Genomic DNA, 26,517 nt, shown 5'->3' on the forward strand with positions numbered 1-26,517 from the left:
ACTTCTGCCTGCAGTACGTCAATTGACACATCTGGTGACTGAATTAATTTGCTGGTTTTATTGACGTGAAATAGTATATCGTACCACGTGTACACAGTCAGAACAAAAGGCCACATAGTAACATGGTCTAAAAGCGCACCGGCTTCTATTGCTGTATTGCCATCTTTCTTTTCGAGTGCATATTCTCGCAAAGATGACAAAGCATTGCACAATTCTTCAAGGTGATAACGCAATGGCTTCACAGCATCAATTCTCAACTCCCAACGAGTGTCCGATAACCCTTTAACAGATATTGGCATATGTTCTTGAAGTATATCCCAACGTTAAGTGAAGAAGAAAAGATAAAGTATATTCTGTTAATCAGACCGAAAAAATCAACGGCGTATTTCGATGACTTTGCCGCGTCTGAGATCACAAGATTCCAAGTGTGAGCTCCACATGGTACATACAAGGCACGGTCATTTATTTCTAGCATGCGGGCTTGAACTCCTTTATTCTTTCCTCTCATATTTGCGCCGTTACCATAAGCTTGGCCTCTCATGTCAGCAGTGTCTATTCCTAAGTTGTTTGCCTTTTCATGAAACGCTTCCAATAAGCCCTCGCCAGTTGTATCATGAACATTAAGAAAACCAACAAACGCTTCACGAATATTGACACCATCTTCACCGTTGCGTTCAACAAAGCGTAACACCACAGACATCTGTTCTTCATGTGACACTTTGGGAATACAGTCCAAAATAACTGAATAATATTTTGCTTTTTTAAGCTGCGCTATGTTGGCCTCTTGAATGTTACTGGCAACAAGTTGAATCAGCTCATTTTGGATCTGTGGACTGAGGTACTGAACATGTGTCTCTGCCTTCTTAATCCTCTGTAAAAGTTCGCTGAGGACAGTCTCATACTTTGCAAGCAATTCAAACAGTCCCAAAAAGTTGCCATTGGAAGGATCGCCGAGCTTTTTATTACTTCCTCGAAATGCCAAGGTTTCTTTCAGGACAAGAAAATACGACATCAACCATGCGTTTGACAACATTCCTCCAGTAATATTTCTTTCAGAAAAGCCTGCAATTCGAGTTGGTCAATAGATGTACGGTTTACTATGCCTGACGGAAGGTCAAACCATTTCACCATACAGTCTTGATGACCTTTGCCTGTTTCATGCTGCTGAAGTCTTTTTGACAGTACTTTCCAAGCAGATGTTCCACGACATAGCGGTATGTCGCCAGTGCCAAATAATTTACAACAAAAACAAAAAATGGCCTCTTTCTGAACTGAGTACATTAACCATGAACGTCTTATTTTCTCGCCATTTGCCATGGTTCGATAGAAATGAGTACTTGTGAACCTCCGCCTTTCCTCGTTAAATGGAAATTCGTAACTTCATTCTGCTGCGGTGGGCCACATGCAACAATGTCACACACTTGCCTGTCCGATATTATAGACGACCAATCTCCTGGATCATCAGTCAGTGGTTCAGATTCAGATACTTCTTTCCCGGCAGCAGCTGGAATATCTGTCAGAGTTTGTTTGGTAGAACAACTGGCTTCACCTTCGACCTCACTTGAAGCAGTTCTGGATACTTCTGGATACGATTCGTCGCTGCTCGCACTGTCCGTTTCATGTGCCTGTACCTGTACGTTGGATTGCAGCGCAAAATACATTGACAACTTTGGAATTTTCTCAATTTCCTTCTCGGCATCTTCTGCTGCCTTTCGTTTACTAGCTCCGCTCTTGTACATTCTCTTAGACATCACAAAGCATGCTTCTGCGTTGGAAACGATAAAAAACTAAACAACTAAATTAATAACATTTATCCGCCGACTGCCATTATGAACGCAAATACACATTCTTTGAATGGGTCCAACTAAAATTTGAAACTGACCAACAGACAACTGATGTAGCCAATAGCATTATGATGTATCATAATGACTTCACAGTTTTGTCAGTAAAACCGACATGGATTGTGCAATAGCATCAATAAATGTCACTTACCTAGTTATACCTTAGATTTTTTTTGCCACTTTTAGGGGCCCCCTTCCTTGCGGGGCCCCTTCCGGTCGGAGGGTACGGAGGAGTGCTCGCTACACCTCTGCATCCCATCTGCCAGGCTTGAGGAGCAGCCATCAGTACCATTGGTTCAGCTGGTAGTCTGGGATCCAGGCTTCTCTTCTGATGAGTTAGAGGTTCCGTGGGAGTCTCTGTAGCACAGGGTAGATGCAGCTCCAGATTCAAGCCTAGAAGAGCAGGGTTCCAGCCTCTGACCAGACATGACTGGCCAAGAGACATTTGATACCCTATGTCACTGGGTGCTCCATCCTGCTGGCTGTGTTCCCTTTAAACCATGCAGCTGCCCAAGAGTCAATCAAGTGTTGTGCACTTGATTAGCAGAACTGTGCACATCTGGCGATGTGTGTTCAGGTGTCCCTCCCCCTTGCTGTTCTGCAGCCGTGTTGCTCCTGCCCTCTCCCTTGGAGCCCCAGACCAGCTGCTCCCAAGACCCCCTTGCTTGCTGTACTATGTGGAAGTGGGAAGGGGAGGATGCTGATGTCAGGTTGTCCCCTCCCCTATGTAACTCATCTCCGCACAGCAGGAGTGAGGGAGACAGGGCTTAGCTGCTAACAGCTGCTGGGGTCTGAAGGAGCCTTCTGGTCTGAAGGAGCCAAACTGGCACCATCAGAAATTAGGCAAGTCCAGCCTGACAGACAGCAGAGCCATAGCCAGGCTGTCTAGGAGATGCACTGATTTCAGTAGCTCCCCCAGGCAGTTTCCATTGTTAGGCAATGATAGAGACCCCAGCAGGAAAGTACAGGTGCCATTGTCACTCCTTTGGCATACACACCAGAGACTCAATGGGGGATCTTAGACCTAAAGTCGTGCTACTACAGCTTGAGCTAAAGAGCTAAGTCTCTAGTATCAGCGGGCAGTAGCAACCCATATGCTCTGTGAATAGGCACAGAGGTGGACCAGTAACACATGAGTTGTGCTGTTACCTGGTGAAATCCTTGCAATAGCTTGCTTGCCTTCCCCAGTTTGAATCCTAATTCCACCATCACTGCCTGCAGAGGTTGCAATTTGTACCTCACTTTGTGCCCATTGAACACACAGTCCAAAAATATACTTTTCCTGTAAATCCAGCTTAGTCTGTAGAATCTTAAGGAAAATGATTGTATAACTTGGCAGTTCTAAAGAAATAGTTTGAAAACCCCAAATTACTGTAGCAGTATATATTCATGTTCTTAGATACTGGACATGTTCTTTCATTTGAAAAATTAGCTAAGTTACAGGTTATAAGGATCATTTTAGAGTTCTGAAACTTGAATTCTTGAGAGTCTGTGTACACATACTGTTTGCTGCTTTTAACTTTAAAAATATCCTCCAGGGGTCACTATCTTATCATATTATTTTTACTTAGTTTTATATTAATAACCACGGATAGTTAGGTTGGCTTATTAGATTACCATATAATAATGTATACAGAACCTAATATAAAAGCTCTCTGTTCGTCATAAGTAATTAGTTGTAAATTCCATTGTAGCTTAATGCAATAAGGCCTTTTTTTTTTTTTTGCTTTAAAAGGTTTTCTATTCAAAAGGCTTTTAAAAATTTTTTTTTAATTATTATTATTTTAGTATTATCCCATAGAAGAAGTGCTTGCTGCTGAATATTTACTTGAAGAATTTAGGCCTGATTTAATAGAGATGGTGCTGGATAAATTGAGGCCAGAAAATGTCCGGTAAGTTACTCTGCAATAACTTTTATATTTTAAACCAAATATTCTGTGATGAAAATAAATGAATAAGTGAGTGTAACTACTACTACTAATACAGACAGATAGGGAAAATGAAAAGTAAACAATGAGACCAGGTATTTGGGTGACTTTATTTGATCCATTTGTGCTAAAAATTGTCACAGGCTGGATAGAGGCGTAGCACACAAGAATTCTGGTAAGACAAGCTAGTTCTTATTTGTTTATCCACTTGGATATGTGCCATGTCACAGTTTAAAAAAAAAAATTAGACAGTTGTCACATGGCAGGGTCACTAATCATGTGGCTACTTTTCACACACGTGTTAGGGGATTTTGCATTTTTATTTTTATTAAGCATTCAGTTAGGGCTACCCATCAGTTGTTGGTTTATTTTGCCGTTTAAACTTGCTGGTATGTCTATAGTCCACATTTCTGTAAATCTATCATAAATCTGGGTTGATTTGGTTCGGTTGGTAGCGGTTGAGCCAAGGGATCATGTCCCATATTAGGACTTGGCCTCTTACCCTTAAGTTTACAGTGAAGTGTACAGCGAGAGGACAGGAGTAGCAAACTTCAGTTAAAATGTTGTTTCTTCTTGACTTTGGCTGAACTGGATGAAAGTGAAGGGTCTCATGACCCCTTTTGTGAAAGAAAAGTAATGTAACATATCTTGCTAATTTTTAAAATGCACATGGGGCGTACTTAACTGCGTAACTTTGTATATGTAACTCTTCTGCTATGCTATTTGTTGCTCTTAAGCTGTTACATCTTGTCATATATTTAAATCGTAAGCTCCCTAGACAGGCAAATTGCCGCCTTATTTGTTTATGTAATGCCTAGCAAACATTTGAGTGCTCAAGAAACAAAACATAATTAATTCTAGCGGTAGACTTCCCTTTAGCAGACATTATCAACAGTTTTGCACTGTTGCTTTCCCCAGTTTTGCTCTTGTGAGTGTATGGACTGAAGTAGCATGAGTTTTTAACTCTCCCTTTTACTTCCAGAATTTCCCTGTGGTACTTTTTCAGGAGCATAAAATGGCTGTTATGGTTAAGAGGAAAACGTGTAGGGTATACGTCTATACTGCAGTTTAAACACCTGCAGCTGAACCATGTCAGCTGACTTGGGTTTGTATGACTTGGGCTGCGAGGCTTCAAAATTGCAGTGTAGATTTCTGGGACCATCCCACTCGTGGGGTCCCAGAGCTTTGGGCTGCAGCCCCAGCCCGAACGTCTACCCCACAATTTTACAGCCCCATAGCCTGAGCCCTGTTACCCCGAGTCTGCTAAAACCTGGACAGTCATGGGTGTTTAATTGCAGTGTAGAGATATGTTTTCCTCTTGATCGTAACAGCCATTATATGCTCCTGAAAAAAGTAACTAGCCAAACTAGACACACCCATAGCTACTCCACTTGTAGCAGGGCAGTGTAAACCAGCCTGACTAGGTCTCTAATACTTCTTATGATAAACCTCCCAGGCCTGGTCTACACTGGAGCGGGGATCGATCTAAGATACGCAACATTCAGCTACAAGAATAGCGTAGCTGAAGTCACATAGTCTTAGATCGACTTACCTTTGTCCTCACGGTGCGAGATCGACGGCCTGCTGCTCCCGCATTCACTCCGCTTCCGCCTCTCACCCTGGTGGAGTTCCGGAGTTGAGGGGGAGCGTGTTTCGGAGATCGATCTATTGCATGTAGACGAGACTACGATAAATCGATCCCCGATAGATCGATCGCTACCCGCCAATCCGGCGGGTAGCGTGGACGTACCCCCAGCCATTGTTTTGGTGTTCTACGAAGGCAACAAACATCAGCCTGAAATTAAGCTAGACGAGGAAGCTAGAGTTCAACAACAAAACAGCTTTATGTTCAGATAGTTCCCTAGGCTTCCAAGATAGGACTTGGCCTTGGGAATGTGACTCTTTTTCTCCTTGTCTCTCCTTCCTGCCTCACCTAGTTTTTCTGATAGTCAAGATCTTTGCATCTTGCAAGAGCACGTCTAGAGAACTCTTTCATTTTTGCCAACCTCAGGCAAACACCTGCATTTATTAGAAAAAGACCTACTATTAAGGCCTCCTTGGTTCCACCATTAAAAGCTAAAATCATTCCTACTCCCTTTGTCCCATCTGACAATGTATCCTTAAATATTGTGAGTTGCTTTTTTAATGAAAAGCACTAACCTAGAACTTTCCGACATTCCATTTCTGTCCCTGCTGTTTCTTGCAATTTTGACCTAATCAAGTGTGACCTATCTAACGAGGACAGTCTCTAAGAGGAACTATGTGAACGTGGAAGGCATTTTGTCCATAATGACCTACTTTCTTATACTGAACTATTATCAAGTTACGGAAGGTAACGGCTCACTTTTGGAGGAGCTAGAGTTACTTCCTCTGAGCTTTCAGAAAAAGTTGGATAATGCAGTTGTTCTGGAGCTGTTAACCATGCAGCAGGTAACTTACAGCACTTGGTCTCTACAAGCACCTCACTCTGCTTATTCGCAGCCAAAATCTTCTAAACTCTACAGAATTACTAAATGAGAAGGCAAAACAATGGACCAGTGGCTAATTGCTCCAGAAATTTGCCTCTCTCAACTGAGGGCATCGCTAATCTCTAGGTTCCTCAAATGGAGAGAGAGGAGGAATTTTCTCAGTTTTCATCTGATGCTGTCTACCTATCAGATATATATTGTCAAAGACTTTATTTACTGTATTTCTAAGCTTTCACAACTGCACAGGCCCCCTCATAGGTACCCAGAATCTGTTCAGTTTTTTTACACCTGGTATCCATATATCTCAGTGTGATTTCCCAGGACTTTAGCTTGATCTCTGCCAGATCTATTTAGCTATTATTGACTGTAATGTACCAGCTGTTCTCTCAAAAAGATTCTAGTTTGTTTGTGTCTCTCTCAGTCACCTCCCCCACCCACCAGTGTGATAGATGAGTGTATCTCTACTAGTTCTTTGGGATATTTAGTCTCCAAGGTGAGGGGGATGAAATATGGACCTATGCACCGCTGTAGTTGTGAAGAAATCCAACACCTTGGTTTTGTTGCTCAGCTAGTAGAGTCCATGGAATTTTATCTAGTTTATAACAATTATTTTATGAAGTAATATTTAGGTTCAGTAGGATGCTTTCAAAGGGGAAAAAAAAGGTCATTAAAAAGAAGTCTGAGAAGCACATCAAATTCTGAAAGATCTTTTTTTAATTTTTCATAGTCTCTTAGCAACTTCATTTCTAAACAACAGAGCTGCTTCACCAGCTGTCCAAGTCAGATTGTAAAATGTAATTGAATTATATAGCTCATTTTTGTATAATCAGTAATATCTCTAGCAGGTTTTATCGTGGTAAGTGGGTAAGTATCTGCTGTGTTGTGAGGACAAATACTTCTCTAATGATGGAAGGCTTTCCTCTCTGCTACTTATTGCTTTTTAACATTCCTTCTGTCGTCAGAAGTGTGTTGTCAGATGCTACCGGTGTGGTGCTCTGCTCTCTCTCTGTTGGTATCACTCGGCTGCGTGCGTGTGTTCCCTCTTGCGCTGCCCCAGCTCTGCAGATAGCTGACACAGCAGACCCGAAGAGAACCCCCAATGACCACAGAGTCTAGTAAGGTACGAAGGCATGTCGGCCAGGTTTATTACGATCTCGGACACAGTTGCAGTTCCCTCTAGATTGTTACTCTACAGGGCATACTACGAGAAAGTGCCTCTTGGCAATGGACCCGGCTCAGTCAGTGGCGGAACTTTCCACTGCCCCCTAGGCCGGACAAAGACATCGCCCCAGGGATACATTTTTATACATGGGTACAAACAAGTTACACATCACTCCTGACGTATTGAGGTGCAGCCCCTCTACGTAATAAGGTACAACCCCTCTACATAGTAAAGTGCCGCCTCTCACCTTGTATATGTTGGTTCGATCAAAACAACTCTATCCATCATATTACCCTTTTGCTCCTGTCATTGGGATGAGTCAGTCTGTTCCTTGTTATCTGTGTGGAATGTGCAAGTATGTGCATGTTCTGATCTCTAGTGTTCAGTACCTTTTAGGTACGTATCTTCTTGCAGCATCAGCCCTTTCCTTGCCAGCTTCTGTGAGCAGGGCCTGCCTCTGGCTCACAGATTCACTTTGCTTTATCTTAGCAAAGTCTTGACCATTACTTTAGTTCAGGCCTCAGGCCTCATACTGGGCCTTTATCAGGGTCTTCACTTACTACACCTTCTTTTTATTTATATATTATTTTAAAAAATAAAAATACACACTAAATATATATGAGGGCATGAGTCAGTTTTGTATATGATTGGAATAAAAATGTTTATAAGACCATTACATTTGCTATGGCAAATCAGATCAGTATTCTGTCTCTGATAATTGTCTCAAGCTACTGTTTCTGAATAACTTTTTTTTTTTTCAATGCCAGTTGACCAATGGTTTTTGAGGTGGGAAGTAAAAATTATCTTCCTGACCCCTGCAGTAATTATCTGTATCCCTGAAGCATGAGATTGGATCATCCCTCCTTAGCATGCCTGACTAGAAATATTGGTCTCAAAATTATCTAGCCTACTGTACAAATCCTGCTTCAGTATTTGAACCTCTGGTGATATTCTGTGGCAGTGACTCTAGATGTTGGGGGTAGGGGAGTATTTCCTTTAAAAAAAAAAAAAAAAAAAAAAAAAAAAAAGCAGCAAGCCTATCATTTACTACATCAGGTGACACCCTCAACCCCTTATGTGCCTTTATTAGAAGGCACAGACTAATTTCACAAGCATTTCTGAATTTTTATTTCTAGAATGAGTGAAACATTGTATTTGAAGTTACGTATAATATATTCCAGATTTCCCCTCCATGCCCCACTAAAAATGTGGTCACATAATCCATTAGTTAGTAGAATAGTTAGATGTAAATCAATGCACATTAAGAACACTTACATTCTATACATTTAAACTTTTCTACTGCATTTTATAAAAGAAATTCTTCACAAGAAACATACTCATTATTATTTATTTGATACTGGTAAAGGTCCACATCCCTCCTATGGGATCAGGACCCAGTTGTGTGGTACAATCACATAGGAGACTGTCCCTAGCTTGAAGAGCTCATCATAGTCTAATAGAATATACACAGCACATGTGTCTTAGTGTGTATTTTAACCATCTGCACAAAGTTTGACATTTTGTTAATTATTTTGCTATTAAACATCTCTATGAAATGTTGAATTTATGAAGAAGATAATGAAGATATGACCTTTCTGGATATGCAATAACTGTTTCAGAATTCTCATAAATTTTATGTGCCTTTTAATCTAATTTTTAATTCCTGTTGAGCTTTTGTTGAATATACTATTTTGCAGTAAAAGCTGTTATAGAATTCAAGGTTTTGTTTTCTTGGCACTTACTGTGAACACTTTTGAAAACTTTTTGATTTGTAATTAGCTACTTGTACTGTTTCTCCTCTTCTATTCTAGATTTCCTCCTCTTGGCCATGTCCTTTGTAGGCTTCTGATTGACAATGTGTATTGATTTAGAAAGTGTAAAATAAACTGCTACCACAGTGAAGAAGTCCATTGCTAACCAATAAACAGCAATTTATGTGTAACTCTGCATACAAGGTTCGGCATGCAGGATTAGGACCTAAATCTGTGTGGTTATAAACTAGGTCATGCATAAAATGTGCATATTGAAAATCCTATCTTTGTACAGTTACTACTTTAATTTGGTCTCTGATGTAGGTGTTGAGAAAAATGCAGTAGTCATATTACAGATTTTGTATAGGATCTCTTAGGATCATTGTTCTAAAGCTGCTCAATGCAAATCATAAAACAAAGATGGAGAATCAAGAAATCAGAAATGGCATGCAAGTTTGCACACAATCCTGACCTCTAGAGATTAATTTGCTCTCAACCGTAAAATTATTGTGGCTGAACAAGTACAAATTGAAAGTTTATGATTAAGGGCTTATGATTGTGTGTTAAATTTGGGTACATGCATACTGTTGGCCTAAATATTCCTGCGGTTTCATTTGGAGATGGTATTCAGTTGCAGGCAGTATGCGTCTTGAACAGCTTCTAAGTTCCATGCTGGAGATGACTGCATTTCAGCTGTGAGTGAAGTGATCTCTCACACTACTTTGTATATTTGTTGGTAAAGTATTTTGGTACCTAAGTGTGTTTGATTTTTGTCTGTTTGTTTTTAGGGTTGCAATAGTTTCTAAATCTTTTGAAGGAAAAACTGATCGAACGGAAGAGTGGTATGGAACACAGTATAAGCAAGAAGCAATTTCTGATGAAGTCATCCAGGCATGTTAAAATAATTACTAGATTTCCATTTCTGAAATAAAATTTTTTGCATCTAGATTTAATTTTCCTATTAATGGAAAGGAGAATTTGCACTTACAACTGCCATTAGCAATGATATTTAAGTCTATTCAGCAGCACTGGAGATTAGACCTTCATTTAAAAGTGTTTCAAGACTTTTCATTGCATGCTACAAAATAGTACATTGAGGTATTTTGTTATTGTAGCTATAAATCAAATCCTCTGATATCAATGGGTCTTTGCACATTTTCTTTGTAAGACCTCGATAGTATGCAATACATACTTTAAGTTACAAAAAACTTGTGGCTTATTTATCTGATTCTGGACCTTGGAGTTAATGGTAAAACTCCTACTGACTTCTGATTGGCCTTCTATGTGAATTTTTGTCTGAAATCCTAGCCATATTGAAGACAATAGTAGTTGTGCAATTGACTTCAATAGGGCCTGGATTTTTCAACCCTTTTTTTTTTTTTTTTTTTTTTTTTAAACAACCTGGGCAATTTATTTGTTTTCAGTGCCAAAAACTATTGATCAACAACATTTTGTTTGTAAATATAGTTTTAGTTAGAAAACAAGGATTTCTGACTTGGCTATAAACTAATTTTCTTTCTTCTGTAAAAACAGATCCAACATAAAATAAAAAGTTTGTTTTGCTACAAAGGAGTGAATTTTAAAAATTATATAATCACACTTAAGCTAAAGTAACTTTTGTGAACTATAATTGTCCTGAAAAAGGAATTTATAATGGAAATGCCATCACATTTAACTATGGTTCTGAGGCTGTTTCAAAATGTATGTTTGTTTTTCTCAAGTTTATAGAATGAATATATTGTATAAAATTTAGTGGACTTCTGTAAACGAAAACCTTAGAAAAAAGAGGGAAGGGTGAAACAACCCTCATCAGATAAAATTATCTATCCACTTTAAAATGAGTTGGCCTTGCAGTATGCCCAAAATTAATACTAAGGCTCTGTCAGGCCACACATCCTAATCTGCTTAGAACAGAAATAGTCGAGAAATTCCTCACCATATTCAGCATATTTAATTGAACAAGTAGAACCAAAGCTGGAAGAATTTCTATGTATACATTTTATGTGGTGCTTTTATTGAGCCAAAAACAAGAGGATGCACAGGGCTGAAATGATGGAATGGAGAAAGATTCTCTACCCCTATATACCTTTTCTAATGATCTTTTACTTTCCCATTTCCCTCGTTCAGAGAACTCTCTCCTATTGGCTGGCCTTCTCCCACCTCCTTCCCCAGTTCAGACATTTTTCTGCTGGTTTTCAGTTTTCTGTTACAGAGCTACAGGATTTAAGTATATATCCATCTGCTAGTCAGAAATTTAACTAATAACCATACTGTTGTTTATCCAGAAATGGCAAAATGCTGACCTAAATGGGAAATTCAAGCTTCCAATGAAGAATGAGTTTATTCCTACTAACTTTGAAATTTTGCCACTAGAAAAGGATGCACCACAGTACCCTGCTCTTATCAAGGTAAGGATATGTATTACTTACGTCAAATGGAAGTTATGTCAGCCAGCTAGCTTGCTGGAAGGTTAACTGTTATTCCCTGATAAAAGCTTTAAAATTATCTAGATTAACCTGTCATATATAGTTTATTCATACAGATTTTTTTTTTTGAGCATTTGTTAGTAAGTCAGAAAGTAGAAAAGGTCATTCCATTGAAGCTGTGCATGAAAAGAGCTTGCAATTGCAAGCAAAGACACCTATCTGCTCCCTACCTTTCTGGTAGCAGCAAGCAAGGTCCCCCCTCACACTTTCAGCAAAGTTCAACATTTCTGAGTACCAGAAAATAATTTCTCGTCTATTTAGAGTCAAGAAATAGTTTTACTCTTTCAAGAGTGATGAGCTTTGCTGAGTTGGATGTAGGATGAACCTTCTGCAACTCCATCCCGTTGCTGCTGGATCACCTAATGAACGTAGCTTATCTAGCACACCTGGGAGTTCTCTATGACAGTGGTTCTCAACCAGTGATACATGTAACTGTGGGGGTACGTAGAGGTCTTCCAGGGGGTGCATCAACTCATCTAGATATTTGCCTAGTTTTACAACAGGCCACATAAAAAGCGCTAGTGAAGTCAGTACAGATCAAATTTCGTACAGACAATGACTTATTTATATTACTGTTGTACTATATACTGAAATGTAAGTATAAGATTTGTATTCCAATCATTTTATAATTAAAAGGTAAAAATGAGAAAATGAGTAATTTTTCAGTAGTGGTGTGCTGTGAGACTTTTTGGTTTTTTTGTCTGATTTTGTAAGCAAGTAGTTTTTAAGTGAACTGTGACTTGGGGTTACGCAAGACATATCAGACTCCTGAAAGGGCTACAGTAGTCTGTAAAGGCTGAGAGCTGCTGCTCTATGGTCTTCTCACTCTTGCTTTTCCAGAGATATTGAAAGCATGTATGCTGGCAGGACACCAAATCTAATAGATCTCTTCAGTATCTAATTTCTGTGACATGAAACCACAGTAGAGAATTCAGGAGATTAATATTTGTGCATCAGTGAGTAGCAGTAAAATATTGTAATCTACATTGATGTCTTTTGAATTTGAAGTGAACATAGACTTCCAATCAGGAAAGTATATCTATTCAGAGCAGCACTTAAAATGTGCTTAAGTTCCAGCTCGTTGGGACGTAAGCACATGCGTACATGCTGTCATGAACAGGGATGACTTAAGTCTGAGCGTAAGTGCTTTCCTGAATTAGAGTCATAGAGTTGAATAGGGATGGACATCAGGTTCAGTAAACAAGACTATATTCTGCTTTCAGAAAGCTATCTTCACAAGAACAAAGGCTACACACTTTTTTAAATTAAAGCTTAAATTCTACAAAAACTTGAGAAGCTAGCAGCATACCAAAAGAAACCATTTGATATGAGCCGTGGTTAGTGCGTCACAGCTTTTGAAACTTGATTTGCTTTTTAACTCTTTTTGCTTAAAAAAAAAAAAAAATCTTTCAAAGCTTCTTGAACTGACACAATGGACACAGTAACTGCCATTTTACTATTCTGTTCCTACCAGCAGAGAATTTATTGTGAATTTTGCATAGTAGCAGTAATATTACTAGAATGAGAATTTCTGTTACGATAGAAATAAGTTATGTGGAAAATTCAGCATTGCATTGTAAATGAGGAGTTGTTTATAGGTAGATGGGCAGTGAGGGAAAATGCTTAGTTTTTATATGTAAAAAGCATGTGAAAAGTAAATTTTATACACTATAGCATTTGTGGTAGTGGCAAAGGTGATTGTCTATGTTATAAATTAAAAAGCCATGCAATAACATGTATTTATTGTGTATCTTTGATGGTCCCACTTGCACTCTGCTCACTAGTCCATCTCCTTCTTGGACTTACTGGCATTCCAAACCTATGAGCAGCGACAAATAGATGTTTAAAGAATGCCTCATCCCTACAAAATCAGCCTGCCATAACAACATTACCTCTTTCACCGTATATGGAAATTAAAATATATAAAGAGGGCGGGAGAGAAATGATAGCTAGGGTTAAAATATGAAGATTGTCTGTTTTACGTCAGTTTTACATCAGTTTGTTTGCAGTTCTTTTGAATTTTTTCCTCCACTGAGAATTTTAAAATAAAACTTTAGAGGACTGTCTTTTTTTAATCACTATATTTTCCTGTTTATAAATGGATGGATGGATATTTTTGTTTTCAGTATCATTATAAGAGTGTAATATGTGTTGATAATTTTATTAAGAGACTGGTGATTAAGAAATAATATACTTAGCCTGAAGTATTGGGGGTGAGATTGTCTGCAGGCCCAGTGCTAAGGGTGGAGGGAATGGGACAGCTATGGTGACTTTAAGCCATCTTTGTGTCCTCCTTCTCCTCAGCTGCTCTCTGGAGTGAGTTACAGCAGCCTCCCTACTTTGACCTATTAGCCACACATTACCCATAATATCCACAGTTCTGTATGATTCAGCCCTGTCCTGGCACATCCCTGCACTAGAGCTTATAAAGTTTCTCATATGGCAGCTTTTTTGGCTTTCTTCCACAGTTCCTCTCCCAGCTAGACATGGAGTTTTTAGGGCTCCTTTACACCATTATAGCCTTTATATCAGGCGTCAAGGAGCCCAGTGAGGTGAGAATCTCACTCCAAGGCCAGATGGTTGTGTTCACCAGTTATGTATACATGTATTTAAGGAAAAAATGTGAACTGAGAGTAGACGTGATAAAATGCAGTTTGTAAAACAGCATAATATAAAGTCTTACATTAAAAAAATTTAAACATTTTTTTTCTTGACACAGGACACCGCTATGAGCAAACTATGGTTCAAGCAAGATGACAAATTCTTCTTGCCAAAAGCTTGTCTCAACTTTGAGTTTTTCAGGTATGCAGTATATTAAGTATGTCACACTAATTGAACTCCCAAAAATTTCTTATTCTTTACAGGAAATCTTCATTTAAGTTGCAGAAACTTTCATGCATGCATTAACTCTTCAAAATGATCTAGAGTACTGGTTTATTCTGGTTTGGTAATATTAGACAATACAACACATCAGGAAACCTCATATATTATGCAATAGTTGAAGAAAGAAGCAGTTGGGGGTGTTCAGATAAATATTTATGAGAAGCTGGTAATAACATTAAATACTTAATCCAGTCTCAAAACAGTATATATTAATCCTTTATTTGCTGTACCTGAAACACATCTGACAACAGCTACTACTTATTATTCGCTTTGCTGTTTCAAAGATGTTATATTTTAAATTATGAATAAATTACAGGTTCAGTATTTGATGGTAGAACTTTACATATTAAATATTATGCTGATGTGGTTTTATATACTTTTTATATAATCACAAATCAGAGTAGGTTTTGTTTAGCTTCTATAATGCATACATAGATAAGATTTAAACATTATTCAAAGTTTTTATTTTTATGACTGTTACCAAGTCACTTTTAGATTTTGGGGGATACATCTTTGATAGCAACAGATATGGGGATCCCAAATGAAGATACATAACATCACATTGGCAGCATATACAGTAAAGTTAAATCAGGTCTTGTATTATTTTCTTCATGGGGAGTTGTACCATTTGAAAAAATTGATAAAAGCAAGAAAGGCCAAGGCAAGAGATTTACTTCCAGGTGGAATTCTCTGAAAATAGTTCTAGGAATGTGGAAACCTGTCGATCTTTCGAGTGCTGTGGATCTTGCTTTTGGAGCAGTCATTTTCAGCTCTTGGTTTTGAAGCAGCATTGACTGTTGAATGTCATTTGACAATGATTCCCATGCTGGGCCAGAGAGCGTCTAAATTATTTCAGAACCTCTCCTTGTTTTTCCTGATGGATCAGAGTGATGATTTTTAAAAGATTAAGAGTATGAGATGTTATAGTCATTCATGGGTTGAATGTTTGTCTTGAATCGCCATTAGGAGTGTGGTGTAGGTGCTATTGGCAGACCTTTAGGAGTTTCTTCAGTATCCTAACAAACATCCAGCATAAAAAAATTGCCATCCATATAATATAATCAAAATTAATAGATCATCATATAGAGCCATTCTAAGAGAGTCTGTTGCATACACAACAGTGAAAAACAGCAACAGTGGTCATGCTCCCTTCATTAGAAAATAGCAAATAATATGTGTAGAGGGCCTTGTGGTAGTTACCTTCCAAGTTCAGGCATATTGTATGAGGGCATGGGAGTGAAGACTGAAAAAACTGTAGTACTTGCCTGTAATGCTTACCTTCTGAAGATATTTTGAATATAAAGAGTTATCAACGCACCCAGTCTGAAGAAACTTATTTCCTTTTCTAAATATTTAAGTGCAATAAATTACCAGTCTGTATCATACTTGGCTGTCTGACAAGGTCAGGTTTCACTTACTACAAAGTTCCAAGTCATTAGAATGTTTGCTAATATGGGGGCCACTAGCCTGGCCAGACACTGCCTTTCTTTCTACCTCCCTTTTCAAGCTACAGGACAACCACTGAAAGTAGAAAACAGAGCAAACTAATTAATATCTATGTCTAAGAAAATGGTGGGAGGATAAAATAGTAATCTGTTGGGCTTGCCTATCTTATAAAAACAAGAATTAAAGGTAAGTAACTTTCCTTCTCCTCTTTCTCCATTTCTACCTGCTGCAATAGATTCCCACTGCAATATGTACGTCCAAAACTGGGCACTTTGGAATGCACAGAGACAGGTATTATCTTCTACAGGTTTATGAAAGGCTGTGAAATAGCTTCCAAATGAACTGAGAGGGACGCCATTTGCAACCCAGTGTGTGACAAATGAAAAAAGTAATAAAACTATTCTAATGTTGAACAAGTGAAGAGATTTGCTTGGACATATTCACAACAAACTGAACCTTTTGCCAGTTAAGTTCATAGACTCTCCTGGTATGTTCTTTCTGAACAGCTAGAAGGACTTGAAATACCCTATTTAAAATGCCAGAATGATCCACCTTCCTCCTCTGAGGAGCAATGATCAGAGGTGAGGAGCCAGAGATGGGATCAAGAAGGTGTCCTGATTTTATATGATCAATTCTGAGGAGATGTGTGGCTTGGTGAGATTGACCACCATCATCTCCAACAGAAGTGGAAACCAGATTTGTCTGTGTTAATATTTGACAATGAGGTTACATTGAACATTTGTCTCTCTTGAGCTTGGCCAGGACTGCTGTCACAAGAAGTAATGTGGGACATCAATCTTTCTCCATGAGAAGATGAAAGCATCCACGGGGTTTCCGGTCTTTGTTCTTTCTCTTGAGCAGAATACTGACATTTTTGTGATCAGAGGTGTAGTGAAGAGGCTTACTTCAGAGGTCTGCCTTCCTTGCAAAAGATTTGAGCCACCATAACCTATTCCAGAATGAGTTTACTTTGAATCAGTGGAGTTCAGTGGAAACTATTGAAAAATAGTCTCCCTCATTACATGAGACCCCACTATACCCCCAAAAAGTCGTCTGGAATATAGCCTTTGATCCTTTAGGAGGATTTCTACTGCCTGCAGCTCTAAGCAGCCAGGATCCCTGGAGCACTTTTTGGCTGAATGATGCTAACAGCACCTGTTGTGTTGATGAAATTAAAACTAAGAAAATGAGGATAGTCAATCATTCCCTCTCATCCCCAAAATTTTCAGCATGGACCAAGGATATGGACCTCTGTGAAGCTTCGATGGGTTGAAGACTCTGGAAACCCTGGGATGCAGGCATCATGTGAAACTTGTATTAAAGGCCTCTGGCCGCAGGCCTTGTCAGACACTCCATAGGGTGTTAAATAGCCTTGGGTGTTGTCTAGAATATGTTTTAGAAATTTTGACAATCAGTCATTTTTAAAAAGAGAAGTAAAATAATGGTTTAATAAGGAAGTTTCCCAACCTTTTGTTTAACGTGGTTGTAGAGTCATTCACATTGGCAGGGAAACCAGGAGGCCTACATTTTAGATTTCACAGGGTTTAGGCAGATGGCTGTTAAAATTCGGTGCTGCTGTTTGGTTTTTTTCAAAGGGCATAGTCTGCATTCCTATTTTGGAATTTTGTTTATTTGGAAATTTATATTGGCACGCATCACTGAGCAACAGAGTGCTTTACATTTATAAAAATAATGAATTATAAAATAGCCAAATGCTAGCATTTTAGCTTCAAGGCCAGTGATGCAACTGTCTGCTCCATTTGACCGAAGGGAGGGGTTTGAGGAGGAAACTAGGCTGGGACTTTCAAAGAAGCTTAAGAGAGTTAGGTGACTAGTTCCTGTTGACTTTCAGCAGAAGTTGAGTGTCTGACTCACTTAGGCTTCTTTGAAAATCCCGGTGCTGATCCTCAGTCTTCTTATTAAACTCAACCCGAAAGCTTTCAAGGGCCTGAACAGATAAGTCTTATACTGGTGGCCTAAAGTGTGGTAAAGTTTAGCACTGGTAGAGCACTGGAGAGAGCAGGTTGAAAAGGCCTGGGTCCTTCACTGAGAATTCCCTGCCATCAATGGAAAGACAGATATAGGAAGGGGAATTTTCTTTGATCTCACAGCATTTACATTTTTAAATCATTGCTAGCACCTTGAATTTCATGTATAGAGTACTGTTTGTGTTTAGAGGGCCTTGCCTCACTCTGTGGTGCACTAGCTGAAGTTTCTGGGTATTTTGTAAATATAGGCCTTAATAATGTATTTTTAAAATAATCCAGTCTGCAGTATGCCCAGTCTTCAGTTGGAACTCCTAGATCCGGGGTAGGGAACCTATGGCATGTGTGCCAAAGGCAGCATGCGAGCTGATTTTCAATGGCACTCACACTGCCCGGGTCCTGGCCACCAGTCTGGGGGGCTCTGCATTTTAATTTAATTTTAAATTAAGCTTCTTAAACATTTTAAAAACCTTATTTACTTTTACATACAACAATAGTTTAGTTATATATTATAGACTTATAGAAAGAGACCTAAAAATGTTAACATGTATTATGGGCATGCGAAACCTTAAATCAGAATGAATAAATGAAGACTCGGCACGCCACTTCTGAAAGGTCGACCCCTGTCCTAGATTGTGAAATGTACTGGCAAAGATTGGACATACACCTCCAAAAGAAGGAGTGTACCCCATTTTTGCCATTTCCCAAAGCCACTTATTCCTATCTATCAGCATCCTTTCTAATTTATCTGGATTAAGCATAAACCACTTTTCTCCTATCTACTTCCTTGTCTATCAGCTACTAGAAAAGAAACAGTTATACCTTGGTTTGACCCCAAAAAAATGTTGATCTCTGTGGCATAACGTATCTATGAAAGTACAGGCCAGAATGTCTCACTGCTGCCCCTAGCAGTTATACATACATATTGGAGTCCTGCTTAATGCACAAGAAAAGAATAATAAATATTCATTGCCGCATTTTGGGATCTAAGAGGAGAAACAAACCTTGTAAGAAGAGCCTTTCCATCTCTGCCAATAAGGCTCCATAGGCAAGTCAGAAGCCTTGTGGTTAATGCTATTGAATGACTGCTGGTAGAGCTTAAAAATCAGCAAGGACACTATCCATATCGTTGGTAGGAGGAAGTCAACAACCATGCACAAAAATTTTGGATTTGTACTAAACTCATGTCTGAAACCTGGCTGGTAAGAGCAGGATATCATCCGTGAGATCAACATGTGACTGAGTTGCTACAACAACACTTTCTCAACAATCTCTTGTTTAAAAATGATAGATTAGAAATTAGCACTAGCTGGTGAGGTTGGTAGCCTCTTAAAAAAAGCTTCTTAAGCAATGCCCTTACTATCACCATTTTAAGGATGGCTTACATTCTGTTTTCACAAAGTGAATTAACAGTCCTAGTCCCAAATGCCTCTATTGGTCTTCACCAGCTAAATGAATTGCAAGAGTTCTAGTTGCTATAGATACAGAAAATAGCCCAGAATAAGAAGTCTTGGTTCTGGTATTACTCTTGAGAAGAATTCAGTCCATTTGGGGTGGCGTAATCTAGGAGTCTAAATGGTTGGCTGGTTTATTACCTTGATTTCAGAATTTTATCCTGGGAGATGCATAAGTGGACATATTCAAATTAATCAGTTGTTGGGATATTCCTTAGATAGATAGAGGGAAATGCAAATAACAGCCCTATCCTACCTTGACTCATTTTAGGCTCATGCTAAGTATTAAGGAAAGGGCCAGTCAAAACAGAGCCTGTAGCATTGTAGTGGGTTGGCAACTTTCATTGATTTGGAAATCTGACTCTGAAGGGCCACTCAGTTTCTGTAACAGGAAACATATACTTTTAGTTCCTCTTGTCATCCCATTCCCTAACTTTAGGGGGTTGGAGGAGAGAGAGAGATCCAGGTTTTGTCAAAAAAAATTAGGAACTTTAATGTTTAAAAAACATTTGCAGTTTATCTTTAAGTGTTGCCACAAATGTGTGTTGGAACTGGGACTTGTCTTCATGTATGTGGTGAACACTAACATGTATTTGGTAATCAGTACTTCAGCAAGGAATTATTTCCTGTACTGCTTATTATGTCTGTGACATTCTATTATAAATGTATGTACATGTATATAATGCTATTAAAATAAATATCTGACCAAAATAGGAATGACTTATTCAGAGTATTGACTTAGCTTGTGGTGCTCTAATAAAAATACCTGTATTTAACAGATATCAATATTGTTGAAACATGGCTTGAGTCTTTGAGTTGCCTTTCTCTTTTAAGAGATGTGTGTAGCTACTGTATGAGATTAGATAATACTAAGAAAACACTGGAACTTGTACAGTTGGTTTTCATTAAAAAGACACCATTTATCTCCTACAGTTACTATACCAAGGAATGAGAGATGCTGCAGTTATTTCCTTCTCTGAGTATAGGAAATCCTGCGGTGCCTTGCATACAATGGTTTTGGTAACTGTTCATCTGTATACATAACTATTGTATTTTCTGATCGCATGAAAGAATTAATTTGCTTGATGTTTAGTAATTGGATTAATCTAAGTTATTTATGTTTAATACTTAGAGTTTATTAAGTTAATTATGCACTTGATGAGCTCTGACTTCAGCAGCAGAGTTAATATACCATGATATGATTTACCAGTTTAAAAAGAACAGGAATTTAAATTAAAGTCCTGAATGTATATTTATAATGGGGCAACACTGAAACCGTATGAAAAATCAACCGTTATTTTTGGTTATCTGTGTGTTTTGTTTTGAAATCGTAATACTGCATAAAGGGACCCAACAGCATAGCATTTAAATATTAAATTTTCTTGAGCTCAAATTTAGAAGGCCAAAAAGACCTGGGAAATAATTAAACTGGATATTTTACTTTCAACATTTTCTTCCAGCCCATTTGCTTACGTGGATCCCTTGCATTGTAACATGGCCTATTTGTACCTTGAACTACTCAAAGACTCCCTCAACGAGTATGCATATGCAGCAGAACTAGCTGGCTTGAACTATGACCTCCAAAATACCATCTATGGGATGTATGTAAGTACCCAAATCAAGGAAAATCTTAGAGCCTTTAATCTACTTCCACTCATCAAGATTTTTATATTGATTTGATGGAAGCCTTTTTATTTAAAAAATGGCTTTTTTTCCATTGATGGTCTCTGATTTTATTTTTACTCCTTTTAAAATCTTGATAGCTAACCATACTTTCTCATAATTTGAATGTTAAGTTGAATCTTGTTTTAAGTGTTCAACAATATTTCCATTTATAGTAAGCAAATTTACTCCTTTCTTTTACACTATTCATCAGATTAGCTAGCTGTAAGATTTGCTGCTCCTCCAAAAAAGGGAAAAAAAAAGTGATTCTGCTCCTAATTCTGAGTTTCAATTTAGTTTCATTCTGTGTCAGATAGCTATTGAAAGACTTTCTGACAAAGAAAAAAAAATCTTTACGTTGCTGCTAAATAAGTGGTTCGCTTCAACTTTCTTTTCTAAGAGATACTAATAATGAGGCTGCATATACATACTCTTCAGTCGTGTTTCTTCATCCATTGCTATGTCACTGCTTGAGGTATCAAAGCATTTCTTTTGTTTTTCTTTTTGTTAGTCGCTACATTTATGCTGATCCTCTCCATTGCAACATGACATACCTGTTTATCAGGTTATTGAAGGATGATTTAAAAGAGTATACATATGCAGCACGCCTCTCAGGTTTGATCTATGGCATTGCATCAGGAATGAATGCAATTCTTGTAAGTAAGAAAAAAAAAAACACAGGAAGAAGTGACGACAGCTTGAGAGTTAAGTTGAGCTTGAGGAGAACATTGACTTCTGCATTTCTAAACAAGATGGTTAATGGTTTTTTCCTTGCATCTATCGCATGATGATTAAAAACCACAGTTTTTTAATCATTAGTGAACAGTTTGGTTAATTAGTGAATGTGTGCACGCTGCAACTGTGTGCGTTCTAATTCACATTTTTTAACTGCTTACACAGTAACCTTGAAAGCGTGATGGTGTGTTTATATATAAAATGGATTAATTCTGAACTTTCAAAATAAAAAGCATTTTGTGTTGTGTGAATATTAACCCTCTGGATTTCCGATATACTTAGTTCCTCTAATTCATCAGCAGTGAGTTATGAATCCATTTCTGCACGTTTGTATCAGACTAATAAATTTTTGTGAATTTCCTTTGGAGTTGATTTTTGTCAACCATTTTAAAATCCAAAACTATGGCAATTTTTAGCAATAAATATTGATCTTATGATGTATTGTCACTTCTTTAGGCTTTCCTAACATATTTCTGATAAGTTATCAAAACCTAGCTTGCAGTTGTGTTAAAGGCCTTTTATTAACAATCTTATGTAACACACCAACACCATCACATTCCTATAGAACACAGTGCTACTTCAAATACAAGCTTAGTGGACAGAGTGTGCTATATATTGCCTTTGAATTTTCTGTGCTCAAAGGCTTGTAACATCTTTTTCGTAGTGACTTTTTTAAACTCCACAAAATCCTGTTTCCAGTGGTTCCACGTAATTGGCTGAAAACGTATACGTATTTTTATTCTGAAAGCTTGCTAACATTTTCAAGTTCAGTGGTCAGAGTTAATTCTAAAAGAAATTATGCTCATTTATTATCAGATTTTTAGTTTTTTATTAGCAGTTAAATTAGTTCCCATAATTTTAAAATAAGCTTCCAAAATATGAAGATTCCAGTTTCATGCTGTAAAATGATAGTACTCTGAATTGGTATCTGGAACCCTTAGTCTATATATAAATATATATATACTTTTTTTTAAAGTGTAGAAGATCTGTGCGAGGTATTCTGCAATTCTGTAGTACATGCTGTACATTCAACATGCTTTTATAATGTTGATATCCTAAAGAAGGATGAATGTTATACTAAACCCAGAGTGTTGTGTGATAGACATACATTTCTATAGCACACGTTATTGTAGTATCTAAGTGCTCAAACTGTTTATGTTCAACTCAAGTATATTATTTTATGATGACTATATATATCAACCTTTGTCATAAAATGCATTTTTGATATCTACTTCAAAATCATATGGTAGATTATTCAATATTTTAATAATAGTGAAGAAAAAACCCTTTCTACTATATAGGATGAAATCTTCTTTCTGGCGCTTCCAATCATAACTATAATATTTTATTCCTTCCTTGGAAAGATTGTCATTGCATCCTGGAAGATTCATAGGAGGCACAAAGGAGAGAGAAGGGAATATAGAGGCAAAATCTACTGGACATTTTAGATGTCTGTATATTAATGCAAGTAGTATGAAGAACAGGAAGAACTAGAAATATTAGTGAATAATCACAATCATGACATAATTAGCATCACAGAAACTTGATGGGATAATTCACATGACTGGAATATTAGTATAGAAGGGTACAGCTTGTTCATGAGGGACAGGCAGGGAGAAAGGAAGAAGTTATTGTCTTGTATATATCTTTGATATACACTAGCACTGAGATCGAGATAAAAGTGGGAGATAGACCTGTTGAAAGTCTCTGAATAAAGATAAAAGGGGTAAAAAATAAGGGTGATGTCATGGTAGGGGCCTACAATTGACCACTTAACCAGGAAGAAGAGGTGGACGAATTTTTTTTTAAACAACTAACAAAATCATTCAAAGCACAGGACTTGATGGTGTTGGGGGACTTCAACTACCCAGACACCTGTTTGGGAAAATAATACAGCAGGGCACAGATTATCCAACAAGTTCTTGGAATTGCATTGGAGACAACTTTTTATTACAGAAGATAGAGAAAGCAACTGGGGAGAGGCTGTTTTAGATTGCATTTTGATAAATAGGGAGGAACTGGCTGATAATTTGAAGGTGAAAGGCAGTTGGATGAAAGTGATCATGAAATAATAGAGGTCATGGTAGGAGAGAAGAAAGGGCAATAAAAGCCAGTGGACTTCAAGAAGGCAGACTTTTGCAAACCCAGAGACTTGGTAGGTAAGATCCCATGGGAAGCAAGTCTAAGGGGCAAAAAGAGTTGGCAGTTTTTAAAAAGACATTGTTAAGGGCACAAGAGCAAACTATTCCAATGCGTAGGAAAGATAGGAAGTATGATAAGAGAGCACCCTGGCATAACCAGAAGATCTTCAATGACCTGAAACTCAAAAAGAGTCATATCAAAAGTGAAAAATAGATCAAATTATGAAAGATGAATATTAAAAAAATTAAAACCCACCAGAGGCCTGTAGGGACAAAATTAGAAAGGCCAAGTCATAAAACGAGATTAAACTAGCTATTGGACATAAAGGGTAACAAAAAAGATTTTACAAATATATTAGAAGCAAGACAAATACCAAGGACAGGGTTGTCCCCTTACTTATTGAGTGGGGGAGGCCATAAGAGAAAACACAGTGAAGGCTGAATTGATAAATGCCGTTTTTTTGGGGGCGAGGAGGTTTTTTTTTTTAATTTTCACCAAAAAGTTAGCAGTGATTGGATGACTAACATCACGGTAGGCTCTGAGGCTAAAATAGGAAAGAAAAAAAAGTTAAGAATCACTTAGACAATTTAGATGTCTTCAAGTTGGCAGGGTCTGGCTAAATACATCCTAGAATACTTAAGGAAAGGAAGAGATCTCTGAGCCATTAGTGATTATCTTTCAGAATTTGCGGTGGATGGGAGAGATCCCAGAGGACTGGAAAAGGGCAAATATAGTATTTATCTATAAAAAGGAGATTAAGGACAACCCAGGGAATTATAGACCAGTCAGCTTAACTTCAGTACCCAGAAGGATAATGGAGCAAATAATCAGTTTGTAAGCACCTAGAAAATAATAAAGTGATAAGTAATAGTCAGCATGGATTTTTCAACATATCATATTAAACCAACCTAATATCCTTCTTTGACAGGGTAACAAGCCTTGTGGATAGGGGAGGAAGCAGTAGATGTGATATATCTTGACTTTAGTAAGGCTTTTGATACTGTTTCATATGACGTTGCAGCAAGAGAGATTTAGGTTAGACATTTGGAAAAACTGTCTCACCATAAGGTGGTTAAGGACTGGAACAAATTACCTAAGGTCATGTTTTTCAAAGTTCGGGTAGTGGGTCATGGCATGTAAGGCACTGGGTCACTTTCCTTAGTACCTAAGGACCCTTGCAGCTCTGGTCAGCACTGCCAGCCAGGACATTAAAAATCTCGTCAGTGGTGCTGCCCAGCTAAAGCAGGCTAATGCCTACCTGTTTGGACACCACGCTGTGCCCTGGAAGCAGCCAGCAGTGGGTCCGACTTCTAGGCAGGGTGGCCACGGGGCTCCATGTGCTGCCCCTGCCCCAAGCACCAGCTCCGCACTCTGCTGGGCAGGGTGGGCGGCAGTGCCCACGGGTGAGAGACCCCTCCCACACCCTGAACCCCTCATTCCCAGCCCCACCCTGCAGCCCTCACCCCTGCACCCCAACCCTCTGCCCCAGCCCTGAGCCCCTCCCACACCCCAAGTCCCTCATCCCCAGCTCACAGGCATCAACAGTTTTCTTCAACTGGGTCCCCAGAAAAAAGGTTTGAAAACCAGTGAGCTAGGGAGTTTGTGGAATCTCCATCCTTGGAGGTATTTAAGAATAAGTTAAAGAAAACTTATCAGGGATGGTCTAGAACAGGGGTGGGCAAACTATGGCCCATGAGCTGGATCCGGCCTATCAGGGCTTTGGATCTGGCCTATAGGATTGCCATTCCCGTGGCGCCACGGGCCCAGCACCGCTGCTGGAAGTGGTTGGCAGGGCTGGCTCCAGGCATCAGTGAAGGAAACAGGTGCTTGGGGCGGCTTGTCTGGGTCTTTGGCGGCATTTCAGCAGCGGGTCCCTTGGTCCCTCTCAGAGTGAAGGACCCGCTGCTGAATTGCCGCCAAAGAATGAAGTGGCTCGGTAGAGCTGCTGCCAAAGTGCCGCCAATTGCGGCTGTATTTATTAATTTATTTTGCTTCGCTGCTTGGGGTGGCAAAAATGCTGGAGCCAGCCCTGGCGGCTGGCACCACATCCCTGCGGACCCTGGAGGAGGAGGGGACAGAGGGCTCCATGCGCTGCCCTCGCCTGCAGGGCCCGTCCCTCCCCCCCGCAGCTCTCATTGGCCAAGAACGGGAAACCACGGCCTATGGGAGCTTCGGGGGAGATACCCCCAGGTGAGGGCAGCGCATGGAGCCCACTGCCCCCCCTTCTCTGGGGGCTGCAGGGTCATGGGGCCAGCTACTTCCAGGAACAGCGTGGGGCCAGGACAGGCAGGGAGCCTGTCTTAGCCCTGCTGCGCGCTGCTGCCACCCCGGAGCCTCTCCTGGTAAGCGGCACCAGGCCGGAGCCTGTACCCTGAGCCCCCTGCCACACCCTGCACCCAAACCCCCTGCCCTGAGCCCACTGCCACACCCCCTGCTGCACCCCAACCCCTTGCCCTTAGCCCCTTCCTGCACACAGCGCCCCACCCCACACCCTAACCCTGGCTCAGTCCTACATTCATGGCCCTGCATGCAATTTCCCCACTCAGATGTGGCACTTGGGCCAAAAAGTTTGCC

General features: G+C 39.2%; 1 protein-coding gene across 4 annotated transcripts in view; it reads left to right on the forward strand.

Annotated features, from left to right (window-relative positions):
- The window catches only part of IDE (insulin degrading enzyme), a 112,276-nt gene that overhangs the window by 52,912 nt on the left and 32,847 nt on the right, over positions 1 to 26,517 (forward strand). For 3 of the 4 annotated variants that reach the window (XM_050959329.1, XM_050959330.1, XM_050959331.1), the window contains exons 11-15: positions 3,630 to 3,733; positions 9,939 to 10,041; positions 11,436 to 11,558; positions 14,356 to 14,438; positions 20,865 to 21,009. In XM_050959329.1, the coding sequence (XP_050815286.1) occupies positions 3,630 to 3,733; positions 9,939 to 10,041; positions 11,436 to 11,558; positions 14,356 to 14,438; positions 20,865 to 21,009 (558 nt within the window). Of the gene's footprint in view, positions 1 to 3,629; positions 3,734 to 9,938; positions 10,042 to 11,435; positions 11,559 to 14,355; positions 14,439 to 20,864; positions 21,010 to 21,577; positions 21,723 to 26,517 lie in introns of all 4 variants that reach the window. The other variant, XM_050959328.1, reaches the window with a different exon arrangement.

This window comes from Gopherus flavomarginatus, chromosome 6 (genome assembly GCF_025201925.1).
Source record: "Gopherus flavomarginatus isolate rGopFla2 chromosome 6, rGopFla2.mat.asm, whole genome shotgun sequence".
Classification (NCBI taxonomy): Eukaryota; Metazoa; Chordata; order Testudines; family Testudinidae; genus Gopherus; species Gopherus flavomarginatus.